Source organism: Pygoscelis adeliae, unplaced genomic scaffold (genome assembly GCF_000699105.1).
Source record: "Pygoscelis adeliae isolate BGI_AS28 unplaced genomic scaffold, ASM69910v1 Scaffold79, whole genome shotgun sequence".
In the NCBI taxonomy this organism is placed as follows: Eukaryota; Metazoa; Chordata; class Aves; order Sphenisciformes; family Spheniscidae; genus Pygoscelis; species Pygoscelis adeliae.
The window spans coordinates 5,022,937-5,037,993 of NW_008825532.1; the positions used below are offsets into that span (position 1 = coordinate 5,022,937).

Genomic DNA, 15,057 nt, shown 5'->3' on the forward strand with positions numbered 1-15,057 from the left:
ATGGTGCAAACTCTACGCACACTGCCAAAAATGAACTCATGTCTGTAAATATTACACTGCACGCAGCAAGATTAGCACAGGAAAATACCAGTTGTTAGGGTTCCTGTTACCATCTGAATTATGCAAACAATTTGCTTGAGTTTATAGATGAGCTGGGGCAGAATAACGTTAGGTTTTTCCTAGCCAAAGTGTTTCAGTGTGCTAGTGTTTTAGCATGTTTCCCAGCCTCAATCTGCTATGCAAGTGGATCCATGCTGTGCTCTTTTGGGATGGCATGCTGTCAAGTGTGGCCTTTTCCAGGCCACGTTGGAAACTCGGAGATATCAGGATGCTGGTGAGATGCTGACCTTGCACGTGTGCTACCTGGAAGCCCTAAGATGGGTGTGAAGGCCCAGGGAGTCACCGAGCCTGGGGCTGGGGCTGGGGCTGGAGGCTGCGTGCACCCTGCTGCATGCGTGCGGTCGAGGAGCTCAGGACCTCTGCAAGTGGGAAGCTGAGATGTTCCCGGTTCCTGGCTCTAGCAGGGCCAGTCGGGCTGAAGATGCCGATTGCTGTTCGGAGGCCAGACACCACCGCGATGGGCTCCGTGGAAGGAATGATAAACATTGGCTCTTCCCGGTGGCTGTCAGGGAGGTTAACTGACTTTCCCACGGCCATGCAGTGAGTCAGTGTCGAGGCAGGATTAGCAGCTGGGCATCCCTGGCCCCCGGCCCTGAGCGTGCGCCGCCGCCAATTGCATAACCCGGAGCGAGCGCACGGCCGTGGGGCCGCCGCAGACTGCGTGTCCCTGTGGGAGAGAGCCCTGAACCAGAGCTCCCTCCGCTCCCTGTTGTGACTTGGGTGGAAATAGGTCGGTTGGAGCCGCGGAGCTGGGGTCTTCCAGGGAGCTTTGTGGACGCCTGGGTAAAAAGCCAGTGCTCTCTATAAGCCACGTGCTGGGGAATGAGCCCAGCCATACTGTTAGATGCTAGAGAAGCCCCGTAATCATGAAACCCGGCTTTCTAAGTGCTGCTGTTCAGGGACTTGCTCACTTTGAACAGTTACTGCCTTGAGCTTCCTTAGGGTAAAAGCTGGAGGAGGACCAGGTACATAGTTTTACTGGCAGTAAAAGCATGACCTTCATGTTAAAGGCAAGTCTAACCTCCCCATGAACGTATCTTCTGGCACTTCTGTGGGCTGTCAGCTTGGGTCCCCGGGGGTACAACCCACGTCCTCTCTGGGCCCTACAGCCAGGGGACAGCCCCTTGCTGGTTCCTGGGACCGCAGCCCCTCCGGCCCATGTGGGGCTGCGATCCACCTCCTCCCTTCAGTAATGGCAGTGCAGAATTAACGTCGGGTCTGTAATTTAGCTCAGGACTGTTATGAGGCACAATCTAGCTCTAAAGCCAAGGCCAAATAGTACTAGCATGGGGTCAAGTTCCTGAGGCACACTCTGCCTTTGGGACTAATTTGGGTGCTGAGTAGCCAGGCAGGTATTTACATGTTGCCTACAGAGACCTAGAGGTCTCTGGATCCTATTCTTCTCCCTCGGATCACCTAAAATGGTAAGAATTTTCAAGGGGGATTAAGGTTGTGATCTCTGGGGAGGGGAGTGGACATCTGGTAGGAGTCCCGTCTGTATTAATAGCCTCCGTTTAAATGTATGTTATCAAACGGGGCAGCTCCTAATCGGCCAAGAGACTGTGAACTCTGTTACCTAAGGGACTGCTGGTGGCTTTGGACTGCTAATCATGGCTTTCCACAGGCACACAGGTAAAGTGGATGTGCTGCTGGTTGTTGTGGGAGAAGCCCTGCGTGTGCAGTGCCTTTTGCTAACAGGCTCCCGCTCCAGCAAAATAACTCTTTTGAATGCAGACTTAAGCCTCAGCAATCTGCAGCTGGAACTAACGATGGCAAATGGGTTTATAACCAGTGTGTGGGACTGGCGCTGGGAGCACGGCGGTGGTGGCGGCCTCATCTATTTTGTAAAATGCATTGGATGGTACTGCTTTTGTATCTGCTGCTGGGGGAAGGCTGGGGCTCAGCTGTTATTTGAGGAAGACTAGGTGAAAATGGAGGATGATGCTCCTCCTTGCAGCAAGCTTGCTACGGCAGTTATTGCAGTGAGCAGGGGAAACCCATAGCAGAGGGGAGCATGCAGAAGCCCAGCGTGTAAACCCAGATGGTTTGCTCTGCCCTGGTGGGAGGTTTGTGGTTATTCCCTCTTCTCTGTGTTTGTCTTGTAGATCAAACGGGCTGACCCTCGCCAGTAATAGGAAAACATTAACTTTTCCTTCCCATTAACACTGACAGGAATCTTGAGAGTGTGTTTTGCATGTCCCCTATGGCATGCAGATGTGTTGTGTCTTCCCATCCATAACTAATCTCCCCTGGCCCTCCAATTACAGACAATTGAAAGCTCTTCGGGATTTTTAAAAGCTTATCCGATTCTTAGAAGCTAACCATGTTTGCGTGTGTCCAGCATGTATTTACAGCCCTAAATCGCAACGTACGGTGGCAGGACCATTGCATCTCTTGGTGAGACATAGCCTAAGGGGTGGACATGCCTGGGGAGAGGGTGTCAAGTTTGGGGCACAGCTCCTGTGGGCATCAAACCAAGCTGCTGCACACCAGGAGCCTGGGGACAGTGGTGCCCGTGAGACTCTGTTGGGAACATAGAGCCTCTTCAACATGGAGGAAAAGTCACAGCATGCTGTTCAACTTCACACTCAGCCTCCCAGGACAAGGCACAAGCATAAGGCTTCTTGCATGGCATATAACTACTTAGGATTTGCTTGTGTGATGCAGATATACACTGTGCAAGGTACCTTTCTGAGTAGAATCTGACTTCTGTGGTATCATTTTTAAACATCTCAAGGGTATTTAAAAAGAGCAATCCATTCAATTAAAATGCAAGAAGACATAGAAGCGTGACCAGCAGGTCAAGGGAGGTGATTCTCCCCCTCTACTCCACTCTCGTGAGACCCCCACCTGGAGTACTGCATTCAGCTCTGGGGCCCCCAACATAAGAAGGACATGGACCTGTCAGAGCAAGTCTGGAGGAGGGCCACGAGGATGATCACAGGGCTGGAGTACCTCTCCTGTGAAGACAGGCTGAGAGAGTTGGGGTTGTTCAGCCTGGAGAAGAGCAGGCTCTGGGGAGACCTTATAGCTGCCTTCCAGTACCTGAAGGGGGCCTACAACAAAGCTGGAGAGGGATTTTTTACAAGGGCATGTAGTGATAGGGCAAGGGGTAATGGCTTTAAACTGAAAGAGGGTAGATTTAGATTAGCTATAAGGCAGAAATTCTTCACTATGAGGGTGGTGAGGCACTGGAACAGGTTGCCCAGAGAAGTTGTGGATGGCCCATCCCTGGAAGTGTTTATGGCCAAGTTGGACGGGGCGTTGAGCAACCTGGTCTAGTGGAAGGTGTCCCCGCCCATGGCGGGTGCGGGGGTGGAACTAGATGATCTTTAAGGTCCCTTCCAACCCAAACCATTCTATGATTCTATGATTTATCTTTTAACTTCAGCCCATGAGACTGACTGATGCTGTAGCATCCTTTCATTATAATCCCAGCTATATCTTTCTTTTCTTTCTCATCTTCCTCGGGGAGGTGTTCTCTGGGGCAAGGACCGATGGATTTGATGTTGTGCTGTAATATAAAATGCTGAAGTGTCTTCTGAGCAGATGCTGTGGTTGGAGTGCTGCCACCAACAAGTCAGTGCTGCATCCATTCCTGCACCCCACAGGGAGCCCTGCTGTCCGGGACAGCTGCAGTGGGGTACCGTAGTGCCTGTCCCAGGGAGGTGAATCCTCTGCAGCAGAAGACAGCCTCACGTGTGGCTTTTGGGTGCACCTGGGCACGAGAAGGGCATCCAGCTACTGAGGTGGGGGCAGATCCATGCGCAGCTGGGAACACAATTGAGGAGTCTCAAAGGTCAAAGCTTAAGGCAGCCACAGAATGAGTTAGCTACTGAACAGGACTTTTTTGCTTTAGCTGATTTGGTTTGTTTTGAAAGGTTTGAACTTCACTGCTTAAACTCTGCCTAAGAGCTCAGACTTACTCTAGGCAGTGGTGCTTTGCACACTGGCAGCCTTATTAGCCTTAGCTGAGCTCTGTATTAAGTGCAAAAGCAGCCTTGGGGGAAGTGTTTGCAGTGTTTTTTAATAGCACGTCCCTACTTCCCTGGGGAACTGTGAAGATTGAATAATGATTGGGATGTGCTCAGACATGGTGGCAATAGGACCGTAGGGAATGTTTTTGGCAACTGCCTGAGGAACTTGGAGCTGTTCTTGTTCTAAATAAAGAAGCTTCCATTTTATCAACAGACTAATTTTTGAATTATAGAGTATGAGACTCGCACGTGCCCCAGCCTGGCAATGGGAGAGCACAGCACTCCACACATTAGTGCCAGCTCTCCCAGCAAAAGTGACCTGCATGTGATTTCTTTCTCCTTGTTGTCCAGGGCAGCGTGCCAGTGACCTTGAGGTGCAGTCCTGAGTGTCCCTTCGCATTTCGGATTAACAGGACCCTTCTTTTAAGGGTATTCCCTGGTATTCATAGCAAACTACGCGACATTGCATAGAGAAATGCTGAGAACAGTAACTCAGGTGACAGACCAGGGGATGCCAGGTTCTGAACTGAAATAGGCAGGTGTAACCAACACCTGGCGGTACAGGGGCTGTGTGTACTCAGTCTGCTGAGGAAAATATAACTGACAGAGAGTCAAAACACAGTTGCTTTTTTCCTTCCATATTGCCATAGAGTATGCAGCTGTGCGTAGGGCAGAGGGTTAATGCCTTCAGCCTCATCTTCTTTCCTAAGTGGCAGAATAGTCTGTAAGGTTTAAGTACGGTTTCCCTGGTTGTTTTTAGAGACAACGCTTCAAGTTCTTCCTTGGTGGTTTATCACATTTAAACATAGTCCCCAGAGACATTAACACGTATCCTGTGCTAAGTGCTTTGCTTATCAGCTATGCTTCAGCTCCCTTTGCAGCGTGCCTCAGTTTCATTTGTTGTGCAGACCACTGTGATGCTGCATTGCGGTCACCTGAACTGAGAGGAGCCATCCTGGGGCCACGGGAGGCAGGAACCGACGGGAGAGGCATGGGGTTGTGTTAATGCAATAGCTTTTGTGGGGTGGCACTTCTTAGGTCTGTACCCTTCTTTCCATCCTAAAGCTTGTCATGCTACAGGGCGCAGACATAGTCCTGATTGTGACCGCTAGCTGGGAGAGCCCTGTGACTGCTCCACAGCATGGTGTCAGCATGACTGGAGGTGCGTGGGAGCTGGCGGAGCCCAAACATTTGAGATCTTTATTTGAAAGATGAAAGGCACAGTTGTTGAAGGGCTGAGGGGCTGCTTTTGAAAAGCAGCAGATGCTTTTTGGGGACAAGTGGCTAACTGGCACCTCTGTGGTCAGGTAAATGTTAGGGTTGAATTCCAGTGGGTTTTTGTGCCAAATACCCTGATACTTGAGAAGGCCACTGGTCTGGCCAGCAGCCCTCGAGCTGTAGCCAAATCCATCAGGGAGCTACATTTAGACAGCACCCTGCCAGGGTTGGTGGGAGAGGGACATCTTGCTTAAAGGGGGTTAGTTTCTGGAAGTATTGCTGGATTTTTCTTGAGCTCTTATTTTTATTGACGGTCCTCTAGGCTATTTAAGGATGGGCATAATACTGCACTTAACCCTCTCCCTGGCAGCCTGTGCTCTCTCTTCTCACCTGCTTCTCTCCAGCAGAACATCCCCTGTGCATAGACGTCAGCCTGGGCCTGAGAATAGTTCCAGTCTGTCCATACTTTTCCTCTGTCTTCTAAATCCCCTTCTGTGGCCCCAGAGTGAAGCTGAAATGGGGTTTGGATCAGTGCATGTCCTCAGGGTACGTGAGTCTCCTGGGGTTAAACAGGAGACACTTGACCAGGCTGTTAGCTCGGAGACACAGTCTGTCGTAAACGTACAGCCAAAGAAACTCTGTTCAGATAACTTCCGAGCTAAAACACCTGTGCGTACTGCTGTCGTTTTTAAGCACACCACTGTGAAATGAAGCACAAAGGTACAGCACTTACGGTTTTAGTGGTTAGTTTGATGAGTGGTTACCCTGAGCACCGAGATTTGCATTGCTGTAGCATGGTTATGCCACTGGTGTGAATCCCTACTGTGTGCGCAACAGCTGCTGCACAGCTTGCACAGGGAAGCTATGCAGCGTGCGCTAAAATAAAGGCCCCAAGGAAGAGCGAGGAGGATTCATGGTTCCAGTGAGTCCTTAGTTTCATGACTTGCCTATTTTCCAGACAGCAAAGACAGGCCAGGGTTAATACACCTGGAAGCTCTGGAATGTTAAGCTGTGGGGATGTGGTGCAGCTGCAGGGTGAACAGGTTATTAAAGAGATAAACATCTCCAAAAACATGATCTGCTGCCAACTAGGCTCTAGAAAATGTATTCATTTTTTTTCAGAGCACAACAAATACCTGTTCTGTCTGCCTTCTGTGAGAGGGGACAGGACAGCTTAGGGGAGCAGCAGTTAGGATACTAAATGCTTTTTCCCCAGGGCAGCAGGGCTTTTAAGTCTCCATGGACATTTGCTCTGCTCTGGGAAGATGATTTGGTGGTCCCAGCACAGCCACTTACCGGCTGCTTTCGGGGCTCTTGTGCACCAGCCCCTGGGTGGGCTGCTCCCATGGGAGGGTTGTAGGAGATGGTCTGGCTGACGTGGGCTCTCAGCATGGCACGGGTGAGCAGAGACCATGAGCAGCCAGCACGTTTGCTGGGACAATGTGGTCATTGCATCTCCACTGCAGGCAAGGGGACCCAGGCCTTTCCTGGGTCTAGAGCAGGGAGGATACTGCTGAGGGCAGAAAGCTCCTGGAAAAGGCTGGAAGCAAATTCATGCCCTGGCCTATGAGAGGCTTTTTGGTCCATGAGATGGCACAAGGTAGGCAGAAGCTGGCATTTCTGCATGTACAGCCCAGCTCCTGGGGCTGCCAGGCCCAGTGTTAATTGTGGAGCTCCAAAGCTGCTGTGATAAATGTGTGTCTCACGTTGGCACGTGATGCGTTACGTGGGAACACAGGATTATGTTACTCCCTGAGCCATATGTTCATGATTACGTGTCCTGGTTGAAAGCAACCCTAAACCTGAGATCAGGAATGTTTTGATACCATGTGCCCGGGACTCTGTGCAATTGTTTCTTCTAAATTAAACTCGCTTGATAAAGCTCTGCAGAACTGGCCGTGGCTCACATAGTTTCCATGTTTCCCAGCTGTTTATTTGTTTCATTTACTTGAACCAGTACAAACACAACCCTTGGTGTGGTTGTCAGCAGGACATGGCTGTCTCCCAACCTTGGCAAGGCGGCGTTTCCAGACCTCCGTCCCCACAGAGTGCAATTCCTGCCAGCTTGGCCACCAGCCTGCTTCTGTAAGTTTTAGGGGAAGGGGAAGGGTGTGAACCCGGTCCCCACCTCTGCTGCAGCCTCCCTTGTGCAGTGCTCCTCTCCAGGGACTATCTGTCCTGCTTTCTGGAAGAGAAATGCTCCAATTTGATCTGGCCTAACATTATTGAAAGGGTGACAAAGAGGAGACAATGAGATGACTCTTGGATTTTAAAATCTGCAAAGTAACACTGTGAGTCCTGCCTCCTGCCCCAGCATCTTCCACTGCCCATCCCGCAGCTTCCCGAGTCCAGAGACGAGGCAGAAGAAGAGCTCTGAAATAACGGCAAAATGTTCATTTGCAGGCAGGCACCTCCCCGGGCTTTGCACCTGGCTGTGTCGGGGCGAGTCGTGGTGTGCTGCCAACAGCACGTTACTCTCAAAGGAAAAAAAAATTGGGTTGGCAAAGGAGATGGTGAAGGCAGCAGCCACCCTCACTTCTTGCTGCGGTGCCTGGGCTTGCCGGGCAGGGCTGTGCCCTGGTCAGGACCTGTTGGGCTTGGTGTGTGCTCATCTGGTGAGGTGCACTTGCACTAGTGCCTCCGCTGCAAAGCCCCGCTCCTCACAACAATCCCTCAGCCCCGGGGGCTCCCGTGCCAGCGTGGGGATTTCTCATGCTGACAGGTTGGGCCACACAGTTGATGGTAAATCTAGAATTACTGGGGTGGGCCAGCGTCCAAGAAAAAGCTGTGTAAACAGGTCCTCGTGCTGTAACAACATGGCATCCCTGACTGCGCAGCATCCTGCAGCCGAGGGCGAGCCCAACGGGGTCCCGCTGACCCTCCCTTCCCGTGAGGGCACAGCCAGGAATGACGTACCCTCTCTACACCCCAAAAACCCCAAGCCCTGTTTCAGTTTATAAAGGTGCTGTGCTGGGGCTTGGAGCAACGTGGCTGGAACGAGCGGCCGTTGTGCTGCTGAGCTCCGCCAGGAGCAGGCAGCAAAGCAGCCCCTAAACTCCAGGGCTTGGCGGGGTGGTCCGAGGTGAGGCCATGCGATGGAGGTGCTAACGGCCTCCCCCACCTCCCAGCAGGAAGCAGCAGCAATTTGTATTGCCTGACCGCGTCCTCCTTTTCTTGCTCTGTGCTGGCGCTGCAGCTCTATCAGGAAAAGAATAATTAAATTTCCTCTTGGCAGCCCCCGTTGCCAGACCGCTGCCGCGTCTCCCATCCGATTGCTGATGGTGCATGAAAGTTCAAGGCTGTGTCCCGGGTTGTTGACCGTGCAGGGGAAACGGGGCTCCGCAGCGCTGGGGGCTGCGGGGCATGAGCGGCCGGGGCAGAGCTGGAGCTGTGTTTCTGGGACTGCACGGGCTTGCGTAACCCTGCCGGAGCTTTTGCAGCCCCCTCGCAGGAGCGTTGCTGGCTTCCTCTGAGGAAAGGCGTAGGGAAATAGAGGGAGCCGTTAGCAGAACTGGTCTGGGAGGCTGAGACCGGGCGTGCAGGCTGGGGCGGGTGTCTGGGGAGAAAGCGTGAGCGTGCACCTCCAGCCAAAGTGGAAAAACCTCCGGTCAAGAGCCCCAACACCCGCTGATGTGGTGGCTCCCTGGCCATGGTGGAACATCATGCCTTGGCAGAGCCCTGCTGGCATGAACTGAAGAATTATCTTTACACGTAGGGAGATTTTTCTTGTTTTTTCCTTACGACTTTATATGTGAAAGCCCGGTGAAAAGAGGCAGCTGGAAGCTGCACAACTATCCAGCACAAAAGGCCTCAGAGGGCTGCAGCTGGCTGCGGGCTTCAGTTGGAAACATGGAAACTATTCTGCTCTGCTCATGGTTGGTGGTGATTTCTGTGCACAAATTATGCAGCGCCTCAGCCAGTGGGCCTGGCCATAACGAGCTAAGTGGCTCTCAGTGACTGATTAGGTATCATTATTCTTGCTTGATGTGAAATATGTAAATAAAACAGTCTAGTATCCTTCCTCTTAAGAAGGTGATGGGGAAAGGCTGGTGTGGGACTCTGCTCTCCTCACCAGCCACTGTGCTCCCAGAGCGAGCAAACTTTGCAGCGCTGTGCTCGCAGCGGGTTGGATCCCAGGAGGCAGAGCGCTGCGTTTTCGTGTTTGGCCAGAGCCCATCCTGCCTCTCTGTAGGCAGAAATCTAGCATTCGTATCTTGGCTGGCTATTAAGGGAACTGAAAATATTTGTGTTACTAATGCATTGCTTATGCTAACTGTAGCAGCCAGCACAGCGCTTCCAGGAGGCAGGGCGGCCCCTGCCCTTGCTGAGCTCCACAGCACAAGTTGGCCCACATGGCCTTAATCCATAGCCCGCATTTCTCCGAGACTTCATGGTGTTTCTCTCTCTGCGTCCTAATGGCAATTCGTGACCTGGGAGGGGACATCCAAGCTGCCTTCTTTAGCAGGTGTATGAGTTTGTGATTGCTGCACCCAAACCCAGGTTGTCTACTGCACCCAGCCTCCCTGAGCATGACGGTTTGTTAGCCCAACTAGACCCTAAAGGCAAAGCTGGAGGCACCTGGAAAATGCCAGTGCAGTTGGTAGAAAGCTGTCGTGTTTTATAAACCACTGAGCTGTCTGACAGAAAAATTGCCCTAACAGTGCTGGCACAGAAGCTGCTTTTTCCACCGACAAGCCCTCGAGGAACGCGACACCACCACACGTTCATTGCTGAGCCATCTTCCTGATACCTCTCATTTGCACAGACTGAAAAAGCTGGAGCAGTTATCAGGGCTTCAGTGCTCTAACTTCACCCTCTTTCCTCTTGCAGGGCCTGGCAGTTACACTGTGGGCACCATGTCTGAGCGCTTTGACTGCCACTACTGCCGTGACCCTCTGCAAGGGAAGAAGTACGTGCAGAACAAGGGCCGCCACTGCTGCGTCAAGTGCTTTGAGAAGTTCTGTGCCAACACCTGCACTGAGTGCAAGAAACCCATTGGAGCTGACTCCAAGGTGAGTGCTGAGCAGTTAAATGGGTGATGAGAAGACGACAGGCAGATGCTGATAACCCTCCCATTTGTTCTTCTGGCTCTGGTCTGTTTGTGAGCTTCTGTGTGAAAGCAAGTTCTCTTGTGAGTCCTTTGGTTGATGGGCCGTATACTCCTTGGGCAAAGAGCCAGAGGCTCTGGGGCACTGCAGCAGGGATGCTCACGATGGGCTGCTTTTGCACAGGAGCTCATTTCAGGGTCTAGATTCAGCCACATGAACTGCTGCAAATGCTTGAATTGTCCTGAAGAGGGTACTGCGGGTAATCCAGCCTGCACAGGACTTGCAGAAAACTCATCTTCTGGGCAAAGCACTCGGGAACCTAGGGTTTGATTTTTGTCAGTTTGTCAAATGTTTATTGCTTCGTGGTTATGGCAATAATAATGTACACCTGAACTAGAGGGAACTTGACAACCAGAGAAGCCCACACTTAACAGAACTTCAAATCTCAAAGCTGTTGGTTTGAAGCATCTTCTGCTACCCTGAAAGTCTGAAGTGAATGTGATTGTGTCAGGGAGTTTGGTGAAATGTCCTTCCCTTAACTGCTTGCAGATGAGCTGCACCTCCAACCACTGGATGCAGATGTGCTTAGAAACTAACGAATCTATCCTTTACTGCCAAGGCTGATGAGACAGTAGCTTGGTTTTAGGGCTCCTCAGCGAGAGAAGGGCTTATTGCTCACTCCATTTCTGTTCATTCCAGGAGTTGCATTTCAAGAACCGTTACTGGCATGACAACTGCTTCCGCTGCTTCAAGTGCTATACGTCCTTGGTCAATGAGCCCTTCATGCTGAGGGAGAACAACAAGGTTTGGTGTAGCAACTGCACTGCCACTGAGGATGCACCCAGGTGTAAGGGCTGCTTCAAGCACATTATTGCAGGTACTGGTGCCGGTGATAGGGGTACAACTGCCAAATTCTGCTCTAGGGCAAAACCATGGCAGTTTATCAAGCTGTGGAGGCTGCAGTTAGGGCTATGGGCATCATAGTGGAAGGCTGGAGCACCACAGAATGGTGCGAGATTTGGCTGTTGCTCTCGCCTGTCCATTTTATTCAAGTGTTGAAAGGCTGCTTTGCAGTTAACCCTCATGTGGATAGGTCACCCTAGTAGTTAGTCTTAAACCATTTCTACCAAAAGCTTTGCTCTGTAAACCAAGGTCCTCTTCTCAGAAAGGCTCAGGCGCCTGTCTGACGACTGTTTTAAGAAAATCTAGAAGGCCCTGACTAAAGTCAGATACAGAAATTAACAGCTTGTCCCCTGTCCACGTTACAATTGGATCCTGGGCATAGGTATGGACAGGTCTTGCCTACAGGTATGTTACATTGCACAGGGTGGGAGTTTGTCACAAGCCTGAAATCCCACATAACAAGTTATTTCTGTCTGTTGTAGGAGACCAAAATGTTGAGTACAAGAAGATGGTCTGGCATAAGGACTGTTTCACTTGCAGCCAGTGCAAGCAAGTGATTGGATCTGGGAGCTTCTTCCCCAAGGGTGATGACTTCTACTGTGTCTCCTGCCATGAGCATAAATTTGCCAAGACCTGTGCTAAATGCAAGAATGTAAGTAAGCCCCGCCACTTTGCAAAGGCAGCTGTCAGAACTAGCCCTCACATGTCTCTTTGAAGCCAGGAGACGAAACCAGTAGACAGATCATGCTGGAGCTGTACCAATGCTTATGTTCTTTCCTTGAGATACTGGTGCAAGCAGCTGGCAGTATAATGATGTGAGAGCTAATGGTTCTTGCACATTACAGTATCTGAGCTGGGGCTGTGGGGTTATCTGATGGCAACTCTGCTGAAACCAGGTGGGCACTGGCCTTGCACTTGCTTTGGGGATGGCTTAAGCTCTCTAGTAGGTATTGTGTATTCCAGCAGTAAAACAATGTTTTATAAAACAGCTGTCTTACAGCTTTTGCAACTGATTAGTGTAGAATTGCAGAGCCACTGCAGGTAAAATAAACCGTTATGAAAGCTCCAGGCATGCAGGATTTCAGGCTAGAGGAACTCAAGTGCTGCACCATTTTAATGAAAACTTTCAAGAGATCTTCTCCATGACAAAGCCCTCCTACCCTACACCCCATGCCTGCATCACCTTTCCTCCTCCCTACCGATTCTGAAACGCACCTCTGCTCTTTGCCTCCTAGCCCATCACTTCTGGAGGCCTCACTTACCAGGAACAACCTTGGCATTCAGAGTGTTTCATTTGCTCCAACTGCAAGAAGCAACTGGGGGGGAAGCGCTTCACAGCTGTAGAGGATCAGTTTTACTGTGTTGAATGCTACAAGGAGTGTGTTGCCAAGAAGTGTGCTGGCTGCAAGAATCCTATTACAGGTATGTTGGATTAAATGCAGCTTGACGGCAGTGGGTGCTTAAGGTCAGAACAGCGATCCCCAAAGACATGCAGCTCAGAAGCTGCTAACACCAGAAGCAGGTCTAGTATCCCAAGCCCAATGGCAGCAATTTACATGTGATCTATCAGTCACGTGCTCTTGCTGGATGGGGTCTGAGTTAGTAACTGAGCTCTTCACCCTTTGCACACCTCAAATTTACCTCCTTCAAAACTTCCCCACCTAGAACTGTTCCCACCTATATCTTAGTCTGGGAACCTTAAGTCTAAAAAGAGCAGTGTTTTATCGCCCCGAAGTGACAATTGCTTCACTTCTGATGTATTTTACATGTCACAGTTACTGGATCACAAAGCTCAGCCCTGAAATGTGGGCACTATCCTGCCAGCCCCATGAGACTTGCATTCCATTCTGCATTTTAGATAATGGATCTGAGCCCATAAAAACCAGGTAGGGCGTTTAGCCCGACCTGTCCTTGCTCTACAACTTGATCTTTCCTTCAGCTCGACTGTTTCCTGGAGAAGGGATCCAAGGGAAAAAGCTTATTGCAGAGACAAGCCACACAAGCCTATGCTAAGCTGCCTGTTTCTCTAAGAGCAGTAATACTGAGCAGCAACGATGTGGGTTCAGTTGCAGTTTTGGTTAGTATTTTAGGCATACAAATGTGGTCTGCAAGACTACAGAAGCACAGGAGGCAGTAAGAATGGGATCTGCTGTTTGGTGGGCTGACCCAGCCAAGGGAAAAGCTACTATCGTCGTCCTATAATTGTTTTCTCTCCTAGCAGGATTTGGAAGAGGAACCAGTGTGGTTAACTACGAAGATGAATCCTGGCACGATTATTGTTTCAAATGCACCAAGTGTGCCCGTGGTCTGGCCAACAAGCGCTTTGTTTGCCATAATGGAAAAATTTACTGTGCTGAGTGTCCCAAACGACTGTAAGGAGCAGACGGCAACTGCTGTAAAATGGATTTTAGAGCCCTGCTTTCCAAAACAGTCCTGGTAAAAGAGCAGGTTTTTGCATGTTAAGAATTTTAACTTTTTCCATTTTAGTATAAAAAATAAAGTAGCCTCAGTATACCGGGTTTGACTTTTGAAGCTCCTGCAGTACGAAAGCATGTAGCGTTGCAAAAATCTAACTTTGCCTCCAAGTAACTCTTAGTGTAAAGGCTTGAAATGCTGTTAGATGTAGCATTAGAGATCTGGATACTACATAATCTGCGTGTGGCTTAAACTAAAACAAAACTAGTTTTACACTTGCCTGGTATACATTTAAGCTTGGCACTTAAATGAACTAAGTTTGACAAGGCATGCACCTCAGAAACAGAGATGCAAAGATTGCACCCGGGATCAGAGAGATCCGTTATTATGCTTTTACAAGTACAGGTACATTACATACATCACACCATTAATAGCAGCTTAATAATAAATAGCCTAGCTTACCCTACCACACCAAATTGCAGCAAGTGTATGGAATGGCTTCATCTTATACATATAACAATGTTTTGGCAGTACGATTTAGCTTTAGTTAAGTTTCCATAAACTTATTTTAGTCTCAATTTCCGCATGGTTTGTCCAAAAATTTTGCTCATCAGCTTTTTTACATCATTGTTTAAATGAGGCTGTCTATATACAATTATTAATCCATTAACAAGAAGTATATCTATCTTTCAGCTACAACAAAATGCACATGCATTTAGAAGTGCCTTAAAAATAGCTCAGACAATGATAGCTCTCCTATCCTGTCAGTGTATGTTTTATGATTTAATAAAAATGAGACTAGTGCCTGCTTGGAGTCCTACAGTCTGGAAAATTGTTTTTTCATTTTGCCACCTTACATGATTGACACCTCTTATGGCCGAGCTACTGAAATCAGGTCTGATACATTGATACTGGCAAAGTGAAGAGTCAGCTGTTGTGCCATAGCACCCTTAAATATCTCAGGACCAAAGCAACAATTTCCATAAACTAATTAATTTTTTAAATGTGTAACTGACACTGGACCATCTGCCAAGAACAGCCTGTGTGAAAAAGCCCGTTGGAGAACATATGTATAGCCACTGTCCATACACAGATCTACTACTACTACCCTTCAGCAACCTGAACGCTGGTTTAAGGTTTTTTTTACATGGCAGTGGTTGATACCATATAGAAATATTTATCAACTAGATGCTGCTCTAGACATTCCCTTTCGTTCACAAGCACCTACCAGAAACAAAGAACCCTTGCAGAAAAAACAAAAGGCAGCATCTTGCTGTATTCTTGACGGTCACTGCTCCACTGTGGCCATGGGGCACTGTTAGACTCACCATTAGAACATAAAGATGCTGGTGCTACAAGTAAAAAGCAAAGGCTTA

At 49.5% G+C, this 15,057-nt stretch overlaps 1 protein-coding gene across 4 annotated transcripts; it reads left to right on the forward strand.

The window, feature by feature from the left end:
• The first annotated feature begins 1,435 nt into the window (after positions 1–1,435).
• FHL1 (four and a half LIM domains 1) lies at positions 1,436–14,500 on the forward strand. Of its 4 annotated transcripts, XM_009331708.1 has the most exons (7): positions 1,436–1,544; positions 1,662–1,752; positions 10,146–10,327; positions 11,063–11,240; positions 11,749–11,918; positions 12,502–12,688; positions 13,485–14,500. In XM_009331708.1, exons 2-7 carry the CDS (start codon positions 1,731–1,733, stop codon positions 13,640–13,642), a joined length of 897 nt encoding a protein of 298 aa, XP_009329983.1. In that variant the 5' UTR covers positions 1,436–1,544; positions 1,662–1,730; the 3' UTR covers positions 13,643–14,500. The 4 variants fall into 4 exon arrangements, with proteins under 4 accessions (XP_009329983.1, XP_009329985.1, XP_009329982.1 ...); XM_009331710.1 differs by lacking the exon at positions 1,662–1,752 and having other exon boundaries at positions 1,437–1,544; XM_009331707.1 differs by lacking the exon at positions 1,436–1,544 and having other exon boundaries at positions 1,571–1,752.
• The last annotated feature ends 557 nt before the right edge of the window (positions 14,501–15,057 follow it).